Source organism: Phoca vitulina, unplaced genomic scaffold (assembly GCF_004348235.1).
Source record: "Phoca vitulina isolate PV1807 unplaced genomic scaffold, GSC_HSeal_1.0 scaffold3, whole genome shotgun sequence".
NCBI lineage: Eukaryota > Metazoa > Chordata > Mammalia > Carnivora > Phocidae > Phoca > Phoca vitulina.
In genome coordinates this window covers 11,374,396-11,396,248 of record NW_022589706.1, presented here as the reverse complement: position 1 = coordinate 11,396,248, position 21,853 = coordinate 11,374,396, and the positions used below count along the sequence as shown (strand labels likewise).

The window sequence follows — 21,853 nt, the reverse complement described above, 5'->3', positions numbered from 1 at the left end:
TGATCTAACACTAACCATCTTAAGACTAGCGTTTTCCAATTTCCTTTTCATATGAGCATTCACTAAAACACCTATGTTCAAGTTTTGTTCTTATACATATATGTATGGTGCATTCTTCTTTTGAGACAAAGAAGAGGTAGCTACTCTCTAAGCAGAATGGTTTTTAGAAGATGCAGGCCAGGGATTTACAGATAATTTTCGGAGTAAACACCAGTTGGAGTGCTCCTGCTGTGTTCTGGGACCTCTGGGTTGGGGGCACGGTATTCCAGCATTGTCCCTCCTGCAGATGCTTTGGACAAAGGTGGATAAACCTCTCACTATGTCACTCTCCTTCCCAACTATTGTCAAATCAAAACAGAGAGTTTCACAAAGGGCAGAGACCGCACAAGCTTTTAATGACAGAGTAGCCAAGAAGCCTACATTTGTGACAGGGTGGACAGAAAGGTTTTAAGACAACTTCAAAGTGCCATGTCTTCAAATAAATAACACCCATCAATGTTAGTTGCACTATACTAATCTTTTCCATTTCATTAAACTATGTCATTTGGGGTTGAGCTTTTCTGAAGTCTCCACGAAACCATGAGAGTGTACACTGACTAAAATATAACGCTTGGTTCAACAGATCAGAAACCATCAAATACTTACAGTAACTGTAAGGAAAACAGTCCTTCAAATAAACTTTTTGGGAGTTCTGTGATTTTATTTCCATAGAGGACACTGAAAAAACATGATTTAAATGAAAAAAATATTAGACATCAAGCCAGCGTAACAAATTGATCCAACACATATGTATTCAGGCATATAGGAGGTTAGTAAGCACTCCATTTATCATAAAAGCTACAGTTGAGTAAACGAACTTCAATTTGCAAATGTGTTTTTTCCTGATTATAGATCATATATATGCTTATGGCAGAGAGTTTAGAAATCACTGAAAAACAGGGGCACCTGGGTGACTCAGTCAGTTAAGCGTCCAACTCTTGATTTTGGCTCAGGTCATGATCTCAGGGTCATAAGATCAAGCCCTGAGTTGGACTCCACACTCAGTGGGGAGTCTGCTTAAGATTCTCTCTCTCTCTCTCCCTCTGTCCCTCCTCCTGCTCACACTCTTTCTCTAAAATAAATAAATCTTTTAAAAAAATAAAGCACTAAAAAATAAGAAAAATTAATAAAAATGAACACAATTCATAATTTTATTGCTCTTTCTTAGAAATGTCCACTGTTCAATTGTCATGTTTTGCAACACACACACACACACACACACACACACACACACACACACAGTTCATATATAATGAGTGCATACTATAGTAACAAAGGAGAACACTAAATGTGGAATTCATTACTCATTAAAGGGATGAGTTTTAGGCTTATCATATTGGTAAAAAATGAAAGGAATCTAGATAAAGGTAAGGTTTTTGCTACATAATGTGTATGTTTGAGAAATGTTAAGATCTGTGAAGAAAGTGATCACTAATATGATTACAGAAACATTTTTGAAATGTACGTTTCTCCAAAAATATGAACAGGAATGCATCCTCATGGTATACACCTCTGATCAACCACTAAGTGTAGCCACCAAGTGCAAGCACATGGCTTAGACCCTTCAAGTACACTTGGCGCCTAATGTTGATTTGAGTATGCAGTGACATTGTAACATTGGATTGATGAGTGATCATTGTTGGATGAGTGAGATGAAGAAATAAATTAGCAAGGGGACAAATTAAGGAATAATTAACAAACTGGGTGAAATGAGGGGATTTCAACAACAAATGAATTGAAATATGTTGACTCATCATATCGGCTCTTAACAATAATTCTGAAATGATGCTTATCTACTTTTAACCCCCAAAAGAAGGGAACCACAATTATGAATAGGAAAAGATGGAAATTATAGTCCTTAGGGGGATAATATGGCAATATATATCAAGAGCTGTAAGGACATTTATAAAAATTTTTACTTCGTTTCACTCTTAAGAGCTTAAGAAAATAATCAGAGAAAGACACAATATTTTATGCACAAAATGTTAATCATACTATAATTTATAACAATGAAAAAATACACACAAATAAAATGTCTCCAAGTCCCAAAAAAGGTATTAAATGCATATTTCACATTGATAAAAATTGTATTTTGAAGAGTAATGACATGAAAGTGTTGATATAATGTTAAATTTGAAAAAAAATAATAAAGTAGTATATTATAGTATGATCTTAATTTTGTTTAGAAAAATATATACATGTATACATAGGAAAAAGCAGAAAATCTCTGGATGGCAGGCAATTTGCTATTCAGAGGTGATTTTAATTTGCATCTATATATTTTTCTTTATTTTTATATTCTCTGCAATGATCTTATTTCTTCTAAAAATGAGAAAAATAATTTCTTGGAAAGGACATGAAGGATGTCATAATATGTAAAGGAAAAAGCTGAAATAAAATCTAAATAATTAATATGTTTGGCAACAGTACATGATTTCTGTTTGGAAAGGAAGAAAATAACAATACAAGAGAAGTGAATATGAGTGAGGGAAAGTTGTTGTTTCCTTCTAAGATGTCAGTGAGAGGTGGGATGTATTACAATATAGGAAGGAAATTCTCAAGGGAATAAATAAATATAGCTGTACACTATATTGTGTAAGGAGGCATTCCATTTGTATAGATCCCAGTGGTATAGTTATATAGTATAACAAAAAATTCACTTGTGCAGAATATAGATGCTTTGGAAAAGGTAAATCATTAGAGAAGAAGCCATTTAAAAAAATCAAAGAATAAAAGAGCGAATTCTGTACTGTCAGGGTCAAAGAGGTAAGGGAATTAAAAAGGATAAGCAACAATAATTGTATTATTTAAGGTCAGAAATAAGAGACGAGAGGGCTTTCGGAAACACACATGAGCAGATCAAGGCAACACCGTTTCAGGATATTCAATGCAATATCATTCAACTGATTAATTTAACAATAGATATCATATACTTATTATGTGCCAAGAGCTTTACTAGGTTCTAAGCTTGGTGTCCAGTTAAGCTGAATCCAACTGTTACTTGTTGAATGATCATCATTTGCCCTTGTGCCACCAGACTAATACAAGTGAGGTGAATGAAGTATTATTTCAAAAAGCAACCCAAAATAGCAATTTTGAATACTGAAGGAATTTCATATTTTGAGCCCATTGAAATATAAAAAGGAAATAGGATGCATAAAAATTGTGGGGGACCCATAAAAGAATTAAGGAGCAAATTATGAAACTAGAAATCAACTGTAAGAAAAAAATGTGGAAAGAGCACAAATACATGGAGGTAAAATAACATGCTACTAAATGATAAATGAGTCAACCAAGAAATCAAAGGGGAAATAAAAAAAAATACACAGAGACAAATGAAAATGAAAACATGATGGTCCAAAATCTTTAGGACACAGGAAAAGCTATCCTAAGAGGGAAGTTTATAGCAACACAGGCCTTCCTCAAAAAGCAAGAGAAAATCTAAAATGAATAACCTAACTTAACACCAGAAGGAGCTAGAAAAAGAAAAATAAATAAAACTCCAAACCAGCAGAAAGAATAAAGATCAGAGGAGAAATAAATGAAATAGAAACTAAAACAACGATAGAACAGATCAATGAAATAAGGAGTTGCTTCTTGGAAAGATCTACAAAATTGATAAACCTTTAACCAGACTCATCAAAAAGAGAGAAAGAGAGAGAGAGAGAGGACTCAAACAAAATCAGAAACAGAAGAGAAATAACAACTGATACCATAAAAATAAAAAGGATTATAAGAAAATATGATGAAAAACTGTATGCCAACAAATTGGACAACTTGGAAGAAATGAATAAATTCCTAGAAATATATAACCTCCCAAATGGAATCAGGAAGAAATAGAAAAATTTTTTTAATTTTATTTTATTATGTTATGTTAATCACCATACATTACATCATTAGTTTTTGATGTAGTGTTCCATGATTCATTGAAGAAATAGAAAATTTGAACAGACTGATTACCAGCAATGAAATTGAATCAGTAATTTAAAAAAACTCCCAACAAACAGAAGTCCAAAACCAGTTGGCTTCACACGTGTATTCTACCAAACATTTAAAGAAGAGTTAATACCTATTCTTCTCAAACTGTTCCAAAAAATAGAAGAGGAAGGGAAGTTTCTAAATTTGTTCTATGAGGCCAGCATTACCTTGATACCAAAACCAGATAAAGACACTACAAAAAAAGAGAGCTACAGGCCAATACCTCTGATAAACATGGATGCTAAAATCCTCAACAAAATATTAGCAAACTGAATCCATTAAAAAAATCATTTACCATGATCAAGTGGGATTTATTCCTGGGATACAATGGTGGTTCAATATTCGCAAATCAATCAACATGGTATATCACATCAATAAGAGAAAGGGTAAAAACCATATGACCATTTCAACAGATGCAGAAAAAAGCATTTGACAAATTACAACACCCATTCATGATGAAGACCCTCAACAAAGTAGGTTTACAGGGAACACATCTCAACATAATAAAGGCCATCTAAGAAAAACCCATAGCTAACATCATCCTCAATGGTGAAAAACTGAGATTCTTTCCCATAAGGTCAGGAACAAGATATGGATGTCCACTCTCACCATTTTCATTCAGTGTAGTACTGAAAGCCCTAACCATAGCAATCAAACCAAGAGAAAGAAATAAAAGGCATCCAAATTGGTAAAGAAAAAGTAAAATTTTCACTTATTGCAGATGATACATTATATATAGAAAACCCTACAGACACCACCAAAACACTACTAAAACTGATAAACAAATTCCATAAGGTTGCAGGATACAAAATCAATATATAGACATCTGTTGTGTTTCTATACACTAAATAATGAAGTAGCAGAAAGAGAAATTAAGAGAAAAATCCTATTTGCAATTGCAGCAAAAAGAACAGAATACCTAGGAATAACTTAAGAGGAGATGAAAACCTGTACTCTTAAAACTATAAAACATTGATGAAAGAAATTAAAGACAACATAAATAGAAAGATAGTCCATGCTCATGAATTAAAGAATAAGTATTGTTAAAATGTTGATGTTACCCAAAGCAATCTACAGATTTAATGTAATCCCTATCAAAAAAACAATACCGGGAGGAGCATTATGGCAGAGGAGTAGGAGACCTAAACTTCGTCTTGTTCCAGGAATTCAGCTAGATAGGGATCAAACCATTCTGAACACCTATGAACTCAACAGGAGATCGAAGAAAAGAATAGCAGCAATTCTATGAACAGAAAATTGACCACTTTCTGGAAGGTAGGACGTGCAGAGAAGTGAATCCGAGGCGATATTCGGGAAGATAGACCACAAGGGGAGGGGGCCTCCGTCAGGCGCTACTGGCAAGTGATAGAGCAGCGGAGCACAAAATCGGAACTTTTAGAAGTCTGGTCCACTGAGGGATGTCACTCCAGTGGCTAAGCAGGGGTGGAACCCTCACTGGGACAGTGTGGTCTCAGGACCTTCAGGGTCACAGGAAGACCAGAGGTGCCTGAGTGCGGCAGAGCTCCCAGGTATTGGAGCAGGGAAGCCGGCTGCAGAGACGGAGCCAAGGAGTGGGCTCTCAGCGCAAGGTTGCCATACACCATGATCCGCGGCACAGTCGGGCCACTGATCTTCCAGCAGGGACCCAACAAGGGGCAGATCTGGGGAGACTCCCCTTCCTCCCCCAGGAGTAGTGGCACGGGAGTGCACTGCAGGGATCTGCTGGGTTTGGAGACTCCACATGGGGTCGTGTGCCAGAGACAGAAATGCTCGGTCACTGGCCGGGTGAGCACGGAGTGTGGCCAGAGACCGGGGAGATGGGAGTGATTGACTGCTTTTCTCTGGGGGCTCACTGAGGAGTGGGGCCCCGAGTTCTTGGCTCCTCAAGGGTGGAGATTGGGAGGCCGCCATTTTCACTCTCGTCCTCCAAAGCTGTACTAAAGCTTGCAGGGAACAAAAGCTCCGGAGAGCAAACCCGAGCAGATGACTTAGCCCGGACAGGCATGGGTGGGGCAATTCCGCCTCCAGCAAAGACATTTGGGAACCACGACAACAGGCCCCTCCCCCAGAAGATCAGCAAGAACAGCCAGCCAAGACCAAGTTTACGGATCAATGAGAACGGCAGAACTCCAGTGCTAGGGGAATACAGCAAATAGAATTCATGGCTTTTTTCCCCATGATTCTTTAGTCTCTCAAAGTTAATTTTTTTCTTTTTCTTTTTTTTTTTTTGAATTTTTCTTTTTCCCTTTTTCAACCAACATCTTATCAATCCCTTTTTTATAAAAATGTTTTTTATTTTTCATTTTTAGAGTAATATTCTATCCCTTCATAGTAGTTAACCTTATTTTTGGTATATATGTAAGTTGTTCTCTCTTTAAAATTTTGGGATACAGTTTCTTCTAACAGACCAAAATATACCCTAAATCTCTAGTGCATGGCTTTTTTCTAGTCTCCTGCCTGATGGCATTCTCTCCTTTTTTTTTTTTTAATTTCTCTTCTTTCTTTTTTTAACCAACTTCTTATCTTATATTCTTTTATAAAATCTTTGATAATTTTCATCTTTACATTCATATTCCATCCCTTCATCATATTTACCCTTATTTTTGTACATATATAAGCTTTTCTTTCTTTAAAATTTTGGGAGGCAGTTTCTTCTAACAGACCAAAATATGCCCCAAATCTAGTGTGTGGCACTGATCTATTCACCAGCCTGATCATATTTGATCATATTCTTTTTTTTTTTTTTAAACTTTTTTCTTTCCTTTTTCTATTCTTTCCCCTTCCTTTCCCCTGGTTTCAGGTCTCTTCTGATTTGCTTAGTGTATATTTTTCTGGGGTCATTGTTACCCTGTTAGCATTTTGTTCTCTCATTCATCTATTCTTCCCTGGACAAAATGACAAGACGGAAAAAATCACCTCAAAATAAAAGAACAAGAGGCAGTACCCACTGCCAGGGACCTAATCAATATGGACATTAGTAAGATGTCAGAACTAGAGTTCAGAATGATGATTATAAAGATACTAGCTGGGCTTGAAAAAAGCATGGAAATTATTAGAGAAACCCTTTCTGGAGAAATAAAAGAACTAAAATCTAACCAAGTTGAAATCAAAAAGGAAATCAAAAGACACAGGGTATCAAATAGGATAAAATAACAAGACCCATCAATATGCTGTCTGCAAGAGACTCATTTTAGACCCAAAGACACCTCCAGATTGAAAGTGAGGGGGTGAAAAACCATTTACCATGCTAATGGACACCAAAAGAAAGCTGGGGTGGCAATCCTTACATCAGACAAATTAGATTTTAAGCCAAAGACTATAATAAGAGATGAGGAAGGACACTATACCATACTTAAAGGGTCTATCCAACAAGAAGATCTAACAATTGTAAATATCTATGTCCCTAACATGGGAGCAGCCAATTATATAAGCCAATTAATAACAAAAGCAAAGAAACACATGGACAACAATACAATAATAGTGGGGGACTTTAACAGCCCCCTCACTGAAATGGACAGATCATCTAAGCAAAAGATCAACAAGGAAATAAAGACTTTAAATGACACACTGACCAAATGGACTTCACAGATATATTCAGAACATTCCATCCCAAAGCAACAGATTACACATTCTTCTCTAGTGCCCATGGAACATTCTCCAGAATAGGTCACATCCTAGGTCACAAATCAGGTCTCAACTGGTACCAGAAGATTGGGATCATTCCCTGCATATTTTCAGACCACAATGGTTTAAAACTAGAACTCAATCACAAGAGGAAAGTCAGAAAGAACTCAAATACTTGGAGGCTAAAGAGCATCCTACTAAAGTGGTGGGGGGTGGGAGGGATGGGGTGGCTGGGTGATAGACATTGTGGAGGGTATGTGCTATGGTGAGCGCTGTGAATTGTGCAAGACTGTTGAATCACAGATCTGTACCTCTGGAACAAGTAATACAATATATGTTAAAAAAAAAAAGAAGAAAAAGAAGCTAGCAGGAGGGGAAGAATGAAGGGGGGGAAATCGGAGGGGGGGAGGAACCATGAGAGATGATGGACTCTGAGAAACAAATTGAGGGTTCTGGAGGGGGGCAGTGGGAGGATGGGTTGGCCTGGTGATGGGTATTGAAGAGGGCACATTCTGCATGGAACACTGGGTGTTATACACAAACAATGAATCATGGAACACTACATCAAAAACTAATGATGTATAATATGGTGATTAACATAACAATAAAAAATTTTTTAAAAAGTTAACACCAGCAAAAAAAAAAAAAAAAAAATGAATGGGTCAACCAGGAAATTAAAGAAGAATTAAAAAAATTCACGGAAACAAATGAAAACACAACTGTTCAAAATCTTTGGGATACAGCAAAGGCAGTCCTAAGAGGGAAGTAGACAGCGATACAGCCTTTCTCAAGAAACAAGAAAGGTCTCAAATACACAACCTAACCCTATACCTAAAGGAGCTGGAGAAAGAACAGCAAATAAAGCCTAAACCCAGCAGGAGAAGAGAAATAATAAAGATCAGAGCAGAAATCAATGAAATAGAAACCAAAAGAATAGTAGAACAGATCAACGAAACTAGAAGCTAGTTCTTTGAAAGAATTAATAAGATTGATAAACCCCTGGCCAGACTTATCAAAAAGAAAAGAGAAATGACCCAAATAAATAAAATCATGAATGAAAGTAGAGAGATCACACCAACACCAAAGAAATACAAACAATTACAAGAACATGTTATGAGCAACTATATGCCAGCAAATTCGATAATCTGGAAGAAATGGATGCATGCCTAGAGATGTATAAACTACCAAAACTGAACCAGGAAGAAATAGAAAACCTGAACAGACCTATAACCACTAAGGAAATTGAAGCAGTCATCAAAAATTTCCCAACAAACAAGAACCCAGGGCCAGATGGCTTCCCAGGGGAATTCTATCAAACATTTAAAGAAGAATTAATACCTATTCTTCTGAAACTGTTCCAAAAAATAGAAATGGAAGGGAAACTTCCAAACTCGTTTTATGAGGCCACAATTACCTTGATCCCAAAACCAGACAAAGACTCCATCAAAAAGGAGAATTACAGACCAAGATCCCTGATGAATATGGATGCAAAAATTCTCACCAAAATACTAGCCAATAGGATCCAACAGTATATTAAAAGGATTATTCACCACGACCAAGTGGGAGTTATTCCTGGGCTGCAAGGTTGGTTCAACATCCGCAAATCAATCAATGTGATACAATACATTAATAAAAGAAAGAACAGGAATCATACGATCCTCTCAAAAGATGCAGAAAAAGCATTTGACAAAGTATAGCATCCTTTCTTGATCAAAACCCTTCAGAGTATAAGGATAGAGGGTACATACCTCAATATCATAAAAGCCATCTATGAAAAACCCACAGTGAATATCATTCTCAATGCGGAAAAACTGAGAGCTTTCCCCCTAAGGTCAGGAACACAGCAGGGATGTCCACTATCACCACTGCTATTCAACACAGTACTAGAAGTCCTAGCCACAGCAATCAGACAACAAAAAGAAATAAAAGGCATCCGAATCGGCAAAGAAGAAGTCAAACTCTCACTCTTTGCAGATGATATGTTACTTTATGTGGAAAACCCAAAAGATTCCACCCCAAAACTGCTAGAACTCATATAGGAATTCAGTCAAGTGGCAGGATATAAAATCAATGCACAGAAATTAGTGGCATTCCTATATGCCAACAGCAAGACAGAAGAAAGAGAAATTAAGCAGTTGATCCCATTTACAATTGCACCCCAAACCTAGGAATAAATCTAACCAAAGAGGCAAAGAATCTGTACTCAGAAAACTATAAAATACTCATGAAAGAAATTGAGGAAGACACAAAGAAATGGAAAAACGTTCCCTGCTCATGGATTGGGAGAACAAATATTGTGAAAATGTCAATGCTACCTAGAGCAATCTACATATTTAATGCAATCCCTATCAAAATACCATCCACTTTTATCAAAGAAATGGAACAAATAATCTTAAAGTTTGTATGGAACCAGAAAAGACCCCGAATAGCCAGAGGAATGTTGAAAAAGAAGAGCAAAGCTGGTGGCATCACAATTCCGGACTTCAAGCTCTATTACAAAGCTGTAATCATCAAGACAGTATGGTACTGGCACAAAAACAGACACATAGATCAATGGAACAGAATAGAGAGCCCAGCAATGGACCCTCAACTCTATGGTCAACTAATCTTCGATAAAGCAGGAAAGAACGTCCAATGGAAAAAAGACAGTCTCTTCAACAAATGGTGTTGGGAAAATTGGACAGCCAGATGCAGAAGAATGAAACTGGGCCATTTCCTTACACCACACACAAAAATAGACTCAAAATGGATGAAAGACCTAAATGTGAGACAGGAGTCCATCAAAATCCTAGAGGAGAACACAGGCAGCAACCTCTTCGACCTCAGCCGCAGCAACTTCTTCCTAGAAACATCGTCAAAGGCAAGGGAAGCAAGGGCAAAAATGAACTATTGGGACCTCATCAAGATAAAAAGTTTTTGCACAGCAAAAGAAAGAGTCAAGAAAACCAAAAGACAACTGACGGAATGGGAGAAGATATTTGCAAATGACGTATCAGATAAAGGGCTAGTATCCAAAATTTATAAAGAACTTAACAAACTCAACACTCAAAGAACAAATGATCTAATCAAGAAATGGGCAGAAGACATGAACAGACATTTCTCCATAGAAGACATCCAAATGGCCAACAGACACATGAAAAAGTGCTCAACCTTACTTGGCATCAGGGAAATCCAGATCAAAACCTCAGTGAGATACCACCTCACACCAGTCAGAATGGCTAAAATTAACAAGTCAGGAAATGACAGATGTTGGCGGGGATGTGGAGAAAGGGGAACCCTCCTACACTGTTGGTGGGAATGCAAGCTGGTGCAGCCACTCTGGAAAACAGTATGGAAGTTCCTCAAAAAGTTGAAAATAGAGCTACCCTACGACCCAGCAATTGCACTACTGGGTATTTACCCCAAAGGTATAAATGTAGGAATCGAAAGGGGTATGTGCACCCCGATGTTTATAGCAGCAATGTCCACAATAGCCAAACTGTGGAAAGAGCCAAGATGTCCATCGACAGATGAATGGATAAAGAAGAGTGGTATATATATATACAATGGAATATTATGCAGCCATAAAAAGGAATGAAATCTTCCCATTTGCAACGATGTGGATGGAACTGGAGGGTATTATGCTGAGTGAATGAAGTCAATCAGAGAAAGACATGTATCATATGATCTCACTGATATGAGGAATTCTTAATCTCAGGAAACAAACTGAGGGTTGCTGGAGTGGTGGGGGCTGGGAGGGATGGGGTGGCTGGGTGATGGACTTTGGGGAGGGTATGTGCTATGATGAGTGCTGTGAATTGTGTAAGACTGTTGAATCACAGACCTGTATCTCTGAAACAAATAATACATTATATTTTTTAAAAAAGAAGATAGTAGTAGGAAGGGTAAAAGGAAGGGGGGGAAATCGGAGGGGGAGATGAACCATGAGAGACTATGGACCCTGAGAAACAAACTGAGGGTTCTAGAGGGGAGGGGGGTTGGGGGATGGGTTAGCCTGGTGATGGGTATTAAAGAGGGCACATATTGAATGGAGCACTGGGTGCTATACGGAATGTAAACAATGAATCATGGAACACTACATCAAAAATTAATGATGTAATGTATGGTGATTAACATAACATAATAAAATTGAAAAAAATAAAAAATAAAAAGACAAAAAACAAACAAAAAAACCAATAGCATTTTTCACAGAACTAGAATAGATAATCCTAAAATTTGTATGCAACCACAAAAGACCCCAAATAACAAAGAAATGTTGAAAAAGAAGAAAACTGGAGGTATCACAATCCCAGATTTCAAGATATACTACAAATCCATAGTAATCAAAACAGTATGGTGTTGCACAAAAACAGACACATAGATCAAGAGAACAAAATAGAGAGCCCAGAAATAAACCTACGATTATATAGTCCATTAATCTTCTACAAGGAAGAAAAGAATATGCTAGGGGGAAAAGATAGTCTCTTCAGCAAATGATGTTGGAAAATCTGGACAGCTACATGCAAAAGAATGAAATTGGACCACTTTCTTACACCATACACAAAAATAAACTCAAAATGGATAAGGACCTAAATGTGATACCTGAAACCGTAAAATTCCTAGAAGAGAACACAGGCAACAATTTCTCTGACATCAGCTATAGCAACATTTTTCTAGGTATGTCTCCTGAGGCAAGGGAAACAAAAGCAAATATAAACTATTGGGACTACATCAAAATAAAAATCTTCTTCACAGTAAAGGAAACAATCAATAAAACTAAAGGCAATCTACTGAATGGGAGAAGATATTTGCAAATGACATATCCAATAAAGGGTTAGTATCCAAAATATTTAAAAAACTTACACAACTCAACATCAAAAAACCTCCAAATAATCCAATTAAAAAATGGACTGAATACACGAACAGACATTTCTCCAAGAAGACATACAGATGGCCAGTAGACACATGAAAAGGTGCTCAACATCACTCATCAGGGAAATGCAAATTAAAACCACAATGAAATATCACTTCCTACCTATTAGAATGGCTAGTATTAAAAAGACAAGAAACAACAAGTGTTACAAGGTTGTGGAGAAAAAGGGACTCTCATGAACTGTTCTTGGGAATGCAAAATGGTGTAGCCACTGTGAAAAACAGTATGGAGTTTCCTCAAAAAGTTAAAAATAGAACTACCGTATGATCCAGTAATTCTACTACTGGCTATTTACCCAAAGAATACGAAGACACTAATTCAAAAAGATATACACACCCCTATGTTTATTAGTAGCATTATTTACAATAGCCACAATATGGATCGAAGCAGCCCAAGTGTCCATCGATAAATGAATGGATAAAGAAGAGATGGTTATATATACAATGGAATATTAGCCATTAAAAAGAATGAAATCTTGCCATTTGCAATAACATGGAGAGATCTAGAGAGTATAATGCTAAGTGAAATAAACCAGTCAGAGAAAGAAAGATAACATATGATTTCAGTCATACATGGAATTTATGAAACAAAACAAATGGACAAATAGAAACAGAGACAAACGAAAGAACAGACTCTTAACTACAGACAGCAAACTGATAGTTACCAGAGAGGAGGTGAGTGGGGGGATGGGTAAGATATGTGAAGGGGATCAAGAGCATACTTATGATGAGCACTGAGCAATGTATAGAACTGTTGAATCACTATATTATTAATAACTGTATTTAACTATACTGGAATTAAAATTAAAAAAATAAAAGGGAAAAAAAGAATTAAGGGATGAATAATTTAGTAGGTTGTTCATTTGGGACTTTTGCTTTAAAGCTTAGCTCAAATAGCACGAATGGAGGTTGAGTTAGGAGGTGTGTCTTATTTATATTGTGAAACTAGTTTTTTCCCAATAAATCATTGTTTTCTTTAAGATCATGTTAAAAAAATAGATGTTTGTTGTTAATCAGACAATTTGGGTACACGGGGAAATATGGGAGGATATCACAAAAGGATGAAGGAAATCTGTGTAGGCATTATTTGGGTATATGGACTGTCAATCATAAAAATAATAAATACTAAATGTGATGGGAATGAGATTTCTCTACAAAAAGGTATAGCAATACTAGAGCTGGTATAGTTTTCTTACACACAATGAGATCAAAATGGTAACAAGGAAAAAGGAGTTGAAAATATAAAAAATCCAAAGACCAGGACAGAGAAGCTGGATGAGAGTCAAAAAATAGGGCCAAAATCCATAAAAATGGGGAAAAGACATGTCATCACATAAAGATATAAAGTGCAAGAAGGCCAGTGAGAATTTGTGCTACATTCCTATGAGGGAAAGAAAATTTTAAAAGAAATTGAAAGATGAAAATGGATTCAGCTGAAAAGAAAATAAATACCTAAGAGATTTGGATAATATCATCCAAATGCCAACAGTGACAAGTTGGGTAGCTTCTCTACAGTTTTCTTAGACATAAGTTATATTCAGCATACTGTATACAAGTATGCTGATCGAGAATTATTTTACAGTCCATTGGACCCATAGGGAAATCTTAAGGAAACCTTTTTTTTTTTTTTTTTAAAGATTTTATTTATTTATTTGACAGAGAGAGAGACAGTGAGAGCAGGAACACAAGCAGGGGGAGTGGGAGCGGGAGAAGCAGGCTTCCCGCTGAGCAGGGAGCCCGATGTGGGGCTCGATCCCAGGACCCTGGGATCATGACCTGAGCCGAAGGCAGACGCTCAACGACTGAGCCACCCAGGCGCCCCCGGAAACCTTAAGCAGCTCTTGTACCTGCTACCAGAAGGAAGGCTAAGAATTCTAAGCCAAGTTTCACCCCTGTAAGCTTCAAGGTTAAGATAGTGGGAGATACCAACAGCTGGTGGCCGGTCTTTGAAATCTCCTTCCCCTGCTGAAAGCTGGCAGAAAACAGATCTACTACTAAAGAGAAAAAAAAAATTTCAGAACGGAAACCTGTAAGATGGCTATCATGAAAAAGGTGTTATGGGCAGACTTCATTATTCAAATAAATGTCAGAGAGCTATACTTATACATCAAAAACAATGTATATCTGAGAATTAAAACACTAAGCAAGTTTAAAGATAATATGATAAAGAGAAAACGAAGTTGCTACATTTTCACTGAAAACCAGCAGTAAAATGTAAAGTACTCGGCGGTTAACATTTAAGAAAAGATTGTAGGGATTGTTAATAGAGCAATCAAATTAAAATGCAGCCATCTGTGGACCTCTGTGGAACTGGGTGCTAGTTAGTGAAGAGGGAAATTGGAATAAGCACTACAATAGTTTGCAAGGGGTTAATGAAAAAAAATAAGAGGAAAACTATTATGTTGAGGCAAAAACATTTTCTGGGATAATCGAAATTGAGAAACACACAAATCTATTCAGGAGAAGAGTTTGCCAAGGCCCTCTCTGTTATTTCTGGAATGTTTCGTCTGTGCTTTAACAAGGCCAGTAAGTGAGTGATTTTATCCCCATTTTAGAAATAGATAACTGAGGCACAAGGAAATTAATAACTACTTCAGCCATGTGCCTGGTGAAGTCTTAGAGTCAGCATTTGAACACCAGCCACTTAGTGTCCTAAAGACTATCTTGCTTAGCCACTGTGCTATACTACTAAAAAACTTCTTTATTTTGTACTATAAAATTATGTTTCCCAACCAGTCAATGGAAAACAGTAAAAGATGTTTACAGACAATGCCTAATATGCTAATATACTGAATCCCTAAGAAATTATTATTAAATATTATAGAAATATTGTTGATGTCTCAAAGAGGGCAATAAAAAGCACTGAGGATAAAAGGATCCAATAGTACATGTATTCCGAATGACATTTTTCATTAATATGTAATATATTAAGTTAATAATGAAATATATTAATATATCAATAATATAACATATAGTAATAATATGTAATAAAATAAATTTTAACATTAATCAAAATAAATGTTAATGCAATTATTTAACAGGAGAGACCTTTATTTATGTAAGTAATCTCTACACCCAAAGTGGGGCTTGAACTCATGACCCTGAGATCAAGAGTCATATGCTCTACTGACTGAGCCAGCCAGGCACCCTTAATAGGAGAGACCTTTAAAACATTCAATAAATCAAGGCCGATTTTCTCTAAGATATACTATTTTGGTAATTGAGTAACGATTTAAAATAGTTCTTTTTATTTAGTAAAATGCATTAGAGGTATTTGGCATCATATCACCTTTAATTATTTTTGCTTCTTTAGCAAATGCAGTGACTACATTAAAATGGCTATGTGCGTGAGTACAGTTCTAGAAAGACATGTGAGAGAAACTTGTACAAGTAAACACTTGATTTAAAAAAGAGAAGGGTTGCCTATCTGCATGGCTCTCGCAGTTACCCACACCCTCCCCTGGAAGTCACTCCACTCCTTTTGGAAGATTTAAACCCTGGCTCACTATTACATTATGCTCTCCAACCCCACTCTTTTCGTGCAAACCTATAATCTGTCAACATCTTTTGTCCCTCCATCCTCGTGGTTGTGTCCTAGACCTTGCCGCTATCAACAACTTCAACCTCTGCATAATTTCAAGTTCAACCTTCTGCCTCCCTCCAGTCACATTTTTTTCTTGCATTTTCTTTTTTTTTTTTTTTTTTTTAAAGATTTTATTTATTTATTTGACAGAGAGAGAGAGAGACAGCTAGAGAGGGAACACAAGCAGGAGGAGTGGGAGAGGGAGAAGCAGGCTTCCCGCGGAGCAGGGAGCCCGATGCGGGGCTCGATCCCAGGACCCTGGGACCATGACCTGAGTCGAAGGCAGGCACCTAACGACTGAGCCACCCAGGAACCCCTTTCTTGCACTTTCTTGAAACCCTCAGCACACTCTTGTCTCAGGGTCTTCATATTTAGCTGTTCTCTGTGTCTCTAATGCTCTTTCTCTATGCATCTGCACAGCTCATTCCTACAACTGGAGTCTTCAGGTCTTTGCCCAGTATCACCTTCTTGGGAGGCCTTTACTGACCATCCTGTTTAAAGTTTCAGCTCTCCTCCCCACTGGCACTCCTATCACTTCTGCTTGCTTTATTTTCCTTCACAGCATTTTTTTTTTTTTTTTTTTTAGTAGGTTCCACACACAGCATGGAGCCCCATGCGGGACTTGAACTCAGGATGCTGAGCTCATGACCTGAGCTGAGATCAAGAGTTGGACTTTTAACCGAGTGAGCCGCCCAGCATTTTATAATCATCAGATATAATATGTCATCTGACCAGTATCTAGTTTATCGTTGGTCATTTCCATGAGGGAGGGACTTTTGTACTTTGTTCACTCATGCATCCCCAGAGCCTTGAGTAGGGTTAGGACACAACAGGGTCCCTACACATCTCTGTGGAATGTATGATTTTGGTGAAATGAAGAGAAAGGCTATTGCAGGTCTGGAGAGTTATATACTTTATGAAGGGGTAAATAAATTAATCTTTGGAAGGTCAATTCAAAAGTTGAACACAATGAGGAAAATGATACCAGCTGTAATATGTGGACTCTAGCATAGCTATTTGATACTCTTCATAAAGTATCTGCTTTCTGATGTTACGGGGCAGTATGTGGGTAATTCCACTTCTGGAAAACAGTTCCTACTCTTCTGCATACTGCTAGGTTTCGAACTAGAAATTCCCCAGTGACTTAACGCCCTGACTAAAAGTCAGTTCTATAGGGAAAGATAACGCTTTGTTACAGCTTTCTGAAAAAAAACTGTGTACATGGCGCTCTGGTCAGGAAGATTAAGATCTCATTTCAGCAAGTATGTTCTTTTACATATGTTATTTCTCTTATTATTTGCTATGAGTCTATTATATTTATATGGGTAGGTATGTAATAATTTATAAAATTAGTTGTAACTATGTGTTTATTAATAAATCTAATATATAATATTAATATAACACATTACTATATCAATAATGTGTAATATATAGTAGAATAAAATACATAACATAGTAGTTAATAAATGTGTTATATATATTAAATATAATCTATAATATAATAAATATAGAAACAAATTATATGTTCTATTTATTATTTATTTTTCTTATTATTTCTTTTTATCATTTATTTTAATTCTCACAGCCAGAAAGTGTCAATTAACATTAAGGCAATAGCTTAATAGTAAACTGCAAGCAAATAGATCTACATAAGAATTCTCTAACCGTTTCTCTCTCTTTTGACATTTACTGGTTTTCTTTGAGGCACAGATACTTGAAGGACCAGGCATTGGTACCATGACTTGACTTGTGTTCTGTCCTTTTGTGTGGCTGAAATGTGGTCTGTATTTACTTTGGACAATGTTACTCTCCAGAATGGCATACACAGTACTTCATGGACAATTCGAGTAATTTAACTGAGTTTTACATTAAACTTTGTTATTTTAGAATCTAATAGCCCATCCTAAGAGCAGTACTGGTCTGCACTCTGCATTTTCTGCCAACAATTGTTCCTCTGGTCTTGGACTTCCTCTAGTTAACTAAAGCAACATCAACAAGAGGGGTGCCTGGGTGGCTCAGTTAAGCGTGCACCTCTTGATTTTGGCTCCGGTCATGATCTCAGGGTTGTGAGATCAAGCCCCATGTTGGGCTCCATGCTCAGTGAGGAATCTGCTTGAGATTCTCCCTCTCTCCCGCTCCCCCTGCCCCCATTCCCTCTCTCAAAAAAAAAAAAAAAAAAAAAAATAGCAACATCAACAACAAACAAAAATGAACCTAAGTAGATACTGCAGGTGAAAGGTGAAGTGATAGTTTTTCAATTCCTTTCTTCAAAGAAAACTGTAGTTTTCTGAGCAAACCAGCACAGCAACCTGAAATAGCCATGTGCCCAGATGAATTCTCCCTACGTATGAGTGAGTGTGAAGCGTTACATAAGCCCCCGGTGTTTATCTGGGCCTCCCGCATGTGTATCTTGGAACTCCCACTGGGCACCACTGACTTCTGAAATTCTCGAGAGCCCTGCCATCATTTATAATGATAAGAACCCTTCTCTAAGCGCATACTCTTAGAAAAAATACATGCCACCCTCCATGGTCAAACTTTAAAGTTAAAATCTGAAATACAGTTTACCTTACTTGTGGCCTTCTGAAGATTTTTTTACAAATTTGAAAGAATAACAGCATTTATCCTTTTTTTTTTTTTTTTAACAATCACTTTAATGTATGTAGTTATCTGCCTGAAAATCCTTTGGACATTAAAAAGCTGTCATACTTTGTTATCTTTGTTCTTTGAGAGAGTAAAGGTGGTTCTTTCAGGGAAGTCTTAAGGAGATGAAGCAGGGAGTCAAGGGGGCCCCTCACCAGGCATCTTCAACTGTTCTCTGTAAGACCACTGAACGTCATTCCAAAGGGGACTGATATTGTCCCCAGAGAGTGGCTACTGGCTTAAGGATTATAAATACAATGACCAAAGTGTTCCAAAATAAACATTTCCTCTTTAGTTCAGAAACAGAAAAACTGTCAATAATATCAACATAGAATAATAAAGAGGCTCTTACTCTTCTCTCTAAATAGCAAAACTATCAAATCCTAAAATATATACCTTTAAAAATGGGCTGATTTTATGGAAGGCTGATTTTAGTGACAGGTAGCAGTCCTCCATAAAAATGATGAAATTCATTAAGATTGATAATAATTAATATATTAATAATTCATAGGAAAAATTAAAGGATTATTTTTCTTAAATTCAGATTTTTTAAAAAATGGAACCATTATTAGTCGTGTATTCTGCTTTCTTTCAGTGATGTGGTCAATACTTACAGTGAATTCAGAGAGCGTAGTCCTTGGAAAGCATCTGGTGCTAGTTCAGAGATCTGATTATTGCTCAGGTCACTAAGATTAGAAATAGGGTAGATTAAATTAAATAGAACATCAGGGAGGATTTACAGCAAGAGAAAGCTATTTACTGCCTTTAAGTGTCGATTTTGCACCTATCAATACATGTATATAATTTGCAACCTAAAACATCTGAAGCATCTTCAATTTTAAAAAAATCAGACTTTTAAATCAACTATTGGCTCTTTTCTGAAATTATTATAAGAGATGCCATGTCCTATTTTTGAAAATAGAACATCTAAGATTTGACTGCATACTATATTGATCACATACATTCACATGGGTGTGAATCAGTATGTTAACTTTCAGAGAACTTTAAAATATTACATAGTTTAGCTTTTAACATTATAGTATTATACAACCAGCAATCAGAAGTCACATCATTTAATATTTAAGTTGTCAAACACTCAAATATTCATACGTAAGTGAATGTCTGCATGGTCATGACCTGTATAATTTTTAAAATTACATATATTCTAGAATATTATTCACTCACATTCTTCTAAGCTTTTTATATGGTGAGAAAGCTCCAGGAGGGATGACCTTGATTGAGTTCTGTTCCAAACGTCTGCAATGAAAAAATTCAATTTTTAAATGGAAACGTGAGTTCTCAGGGATGTTTAATTCAAGCCCAGGATTCATGTCAAGAAGCAAAGTTGATGCTCTTCATGAGTGATTCTTTTTTTTCTCAAAAATGACTACTAAAATTAATAACGCTGTGCCCTAAATGTGGAGCAAGATTGGGAATAAAAATAAGGCAATTATACAATGAATAAAAATCTCCTGATTTTTAGGCATTACAGGAATATTAATATTTAAGTCTGGACTTTGTAGAAAAGAGAAAGTACCTGTAAGAAACTAACTTCAGAGTACATTTTAATAACCTCTATATCAGAAAGAGAAATATGTAGTAACACTGAATAGATGTACATGATGTTTTAGAGATAACTATAACTCTTTCACAAAGGAAATTACTGCTGGAATATTAAATTTTATAAACCTTTTATTTCCTCTACAGAAAGCATATTATGGGTTGAAAAAACTGTTACACTCAGAAAAATAATTTTGCAGCTTCTTATGAGGTAAATCTTAAATTCCAAATCCATTAAGTATCATAGGTATTTTCAGTGAGACTGGACTCTGTATATTTTGTGTGAAAACCACTGCAGCAAGGTGCATTCAAACACAAGTGTTCTACTCTCTGGTTCTGTTATCGAGAAAGACACAATTTTCCCCACTTAGTTTTGAAAGACACAAAGAAATAACTTTCATTAAGTGTTTTTGTAAATATTTTATCCATCAAAAAATTTTGCCTCTCAGCTTCATTTCTATCCATGTAAACATCATAATAAATATTTCCCATCCCCTTCCCCTCTTCTCTTTGTATCCCAGAGACTGACTCTTGGGAACCATATATCCCAGGCTCACTTTGGCTTTGGTGGAATTTGGCCAATGAGAGGCAGTGGTGGAGACTGAAGGGAGGATGAGCCCAGAAGCCAGGATATCCTCCCATCCTCTGCCTCAGGGGATGTCCCCAGCAGTGGTCCCCAGATCTCCTTCCTAATTTTAGCTCCTGCTGGGGCCACCTCCTGACTTTGTATAATATCCTTTTCTTCTTAGATCTTTGTAGCCCTGGAGGGAGAAGCACCTTTCTATTCTCTGTGTCACCTTCACAACTGCTGAATTCATTCCTCATATTAAATTCCTCTGTTAAAATACTTGGCAGGAGCTTCACTTTTCTGCCTGGATTAAAAAACATATATACAAATATATAGACAGGTATAAATATTTATATTGGCATATTTATATATTTTTGTATAAATACAATAACTACATATATATGTATATTGACTATACTGTGTCATACACATTGGTTCATTTTTACTCAATGTTAGTAGTACTTGAACATGTAGGTATTACCAACACTTAATGAACATCAAATCAAAACAAATAAATATCCCCAGAAGGCTAAGTAGAAATGCCTAAATTCTGGTCTTATCCAATTCCAAAGTCCTTCTCACAGTTCCTGGCTTTCTTCAATAGGCTCAGGGTTCACCCTGACCTCCTTATTTCTATACGCAATGGGTTTCCTCAGACAATATTGCTCTTGAACTCATTGTAGCATTTGACATAACAATACTTCTTGCATGGATGAGGCACTCTATGCCTCTGTTCTCTTCTTTTTTCTCAATTTCCAAATTTGCTTTCTAATCCTCTAAATCCAGTTATTCCCCAAGTTACCATCCCTTCCTCTCTCACACAAAAGGTAAAATCCTTTCTCTATAATCGGCAACACTAGTTATGATTATCTTCCTCCAAAAAGCAGAAATTATTTTGTTCACATTCAAGATAAATTTAAGTTTATTTACAAAATATATGAGGAAGA

The 21,853-nt window shown here is 36.5% G+C and overlaps 1 protein-coding gene across 4 annotated transcripts in view; it reads right to left on the bottom strand.

Annotated features, from left to right (window-relative positions):
* SLIT2 (slit guidance ligand 2) overlaps positions 1 to 21,853 on the bottom strand; it is a 360,745-nt gene that overhangs the window by 89,206 nt on the left and 249,686 nt on the right. For all 4 annotated transcript variants that reach the window (XM_032400092.1, XM_032400094.1, XM_032400096.1 and 1 more), the window contains 3 exons: positions 19,964 to 20,035; positions 19,393 to 19,464; positions 646 to 717 (listed from right to left, as the gene is read on the bottom strand). In XM_032400092.1, the coding sequence (XP_032255983.1) occupies positions 646 to 717; positions 19,393 to 19,464; positions 19,964 to 20,035 (216 nt within the window). The remainder of the gene's footprint in view (positions 1 to 645; positions 718 to 19,392; positions 19,465 to 19,963; positions 20,036 to 21,853) is intronic.